Raw genomic sequence first — 2,644 nt, 5'->3', positions numbered from 1 at the left:
CATGCGCACCTACAACGTGACGGCCATGAGCTTCACCCCGGAGGAGATCGCCGCCGAGATCCGCAAGTACGTCCCGGACCTGGAGGTCGTCTACCAGCCTGACCAGCGCCAGGCCATTGGTGAGGGTTTTTGGTTTATATATATATATATATATATATATCTCTGTGTGTGTGTGTGTTATCAGTTTCTTCAGATTTCGAAGTAGTAATCATAAGCTGGAAATAGAAACAGGGAGACACAAAGGCATACCACGAGAGTTACGGCGGCTTTATAAGGTTTGTAACATGTCTGTGATTGGGGATGGGTTTCATTTTATAATGGAATGTCCCAATTATGATCAGTTACGAAATAGATAGGTTCCTAAAAAATATTTGTCTCCAAAATCGATTTATAATTTTTGTAATATGCTCAAAGGAGCCAGAAAAAGTCATTTTAGCTGTAAGTAAGATGATTAGATTTGCAAATGTTGCCTAGCTATACTTTTGGAGTTAAAAGACATTTGTGTTTTCTCAACTTTTATGTGACATTGGTGTGTATTTGGAAATGTTTGTTCTGGGCATGAAAAGGTTATGTTGCAGTAATCCTCCATACTCCAACAGGAATGAAAGGATAATTAAAACTTGAAACTGTCGTTTGTCGTTTTTACAGCTACTGCCAGGTGAGGTGAGGTGGGGGGGTGGGGGGTTGTTTTTTTACAATTACCACCAAGCCATGACTGAGTCTTTTTTCTTTCTTTTTTTTCTTTTTTTTCGACCCTCACACCTCCGACTTGTTTCAGTCTTACGACACCACCACAACAACGCTTATTAATTCCTTTTCACTTCAAGAACGATTCCCGTCACAAATATTGAATAAATATTCATCTCGTTTTTTTTTTTTTTTTTTTTTTAAATGTTTCCTTTTTGATCTCTCCCCCTCCCCCCCCCCCCCCTGCCCCTCCCCACAGCTGACCAGTGGCCTCAGGTGTTTGACGACTCCACGGCCCGCAAGGACTGGGGCTGGAGCCCTCGCTACGACCTGGCCACCATGTGTGAGACCATGATGAAGGCTCTGCTGCCCAGGTACAACAGCCCGGACGTCCTCAACCACGCCAAAGACTGAGCGACGCACGCACACTGGCACGCGCACGCACAAACACACACACACACACACACATACCCACCCACCCACCAACACACACACACACACACACACACACACACACACACACACACACACACATCCACACTCATACTCCTGGATTCCTTGTCCTCCTCGTTCGTTCCTTCCTTCCTTCTTTCCTTCCTTTGACCCTGACCACCTGGCAGAGCTTTGAACGGCTGCTGTCGGGTTGTTGTTGTTGGCAGTGGCTGAAAAGGTCCCCTGTCCCTCCTTCCCGTCCCTTCTTTCATTTCATTGGCTCACAAGGAAGGATTAAATTTTGTGATACGAGAATGTGAAAGACAGGAGGACATCCCCCCCCCACCCCCCACCCCCAACCGGCCCAGGCCTTCCCCTCCCGTCTCCCTCTCAGCCCTTACTTCCCCCCCCCCCCCCCCAGAAGGAAGGAAATTTTGTAAGAGACTATGAAGGACAGGAGGACAAACACCCCCTCGCCCCCATAGCTCCCTCCGAAGCCCTCAGTTTATTTTTTTTGCCCCGTAAGCCAAAAGAGATTTGTGATAAAGGAACATAAAACATTGGGAGGACACGTCGTTGGTCAGCGCCCCCCCCCCCCAACCCCCCCACGTCCCCAAGTCTTCAGTTTTGCCTCACAAGGAATGAAATTTGCAAGAGAAAGTAAAAGTCAGGCGGCTTCCCACCCACCCCCACCACCACCCCACGCACCCCCACCCCCACCTCCCCAACACTCAGCACCCCAAAAACCCTCACTGTATTTTTGCCCAAAGTCGCAGGAAGTTTGTAAATGATAAGAGAAAGCGAAAGTCAGGAGGAACTCTTTTTTTTTTTACCCCGGGGGAGGAATTTATGCACTGTTGTTTTGCAGACAGTTGGCTCAGTCTCTTGTTTGTTTGTTTTTTTTTGTGCTGGGGTTTTTATGTGATCGAGAAACGTCAGCGTTTGCATTTGTAAGTGGGAGCAAACTAAGTTTGTGAATGATTTTTTTTATGAATAGTAAAGCACACTTCCGCCATTGGCTGAACAGAATGCACAACACTTTTTTTTTTGTTTTTTTTGTTCTTTTTTTGTTGTTGTTGTTTTGTTTTTTTAGGTCAATGAAGTGAACAATTACTGTTTGTAACGAGAACGGCACATTATGAGTAGTGAAGTGTGCGTTCGCTTTCTGTTACTGTTGGCTGACCAGATTGCACAAACTGCTTTTTTTTTTCTTCTTTATTATTTTTTTTTCCAGGCCAATGAAGTCCGTGAACAATTACTCTTTGTAACGAGAACGGCACATTTATGTTATGCGCAGTAAAGCACGCGTTCGCATCCTGTTATGGTTGGCTGACCATAATGCACAAATTTGATTGGTTTTTTTTTTTTTCATGGCCAATGAAGCAAACGATCTCTCTTTCAAACGAGAACGCACATATGTTGTTCTACTTGTCAAACAGGTAAACGTTTCCCACACCGAAGTACGTAACTGGCACATAAACCAGAACGTTTATAATATCGTTTTGATGACGAAACATAATCGACA

At 45.1% G+C, this 2,644-nt stretch overlaps 1 protein-coding gene across 1 annotated transcript in view; it reads left to right on the top strand.

Moving 5' to 3' along the window:
• LOC143280464 (L-threonine 3-dehydrogenase, mitochondrial-like) overlaps positions 1-1,450 on the top strand; it is a 30,435-nt gene extending 28,985 nt beyond the window's left edge. Inside the window, exons 7-8 of the mRNA XM_076585118.1 lie at positions 1-119; positions 947-1,450. The exon at positions 1-119 is cut by the window's left edge and continues 148 nt beyond it. Coding sequence (XP_076441233.1) covers positions 1-119; positions 947-1,101 — 274 coding nt within the window. The 3' untranslated portion in view covers positions 1,102-1,450. The remainder of the gene's footprint in view (positions 120-946) is intronic.
• Positions 1,451-2,644: the final 1,194 nt, after the last annotated feature.

This window comes from Babylonia areolata, chromosome 3 (assembly GCF_041734735.1).
Source record: "Babylonia areolata isolate BAREFJ2019XMU chromosome 3, ASM4173473v1, whole genome shotgun sequence".
Lineage (NCBI taxonomy): Eukaryota > Metazoa > Mollusca > Gastropoda > Neogastropoda > Buccinidae > Babylonia > Babylonia areolata.
Note: the sequence above shows the minus strand (reverse complement) of the source record. Positions and strands in the feature narration are given on the sequence as shown.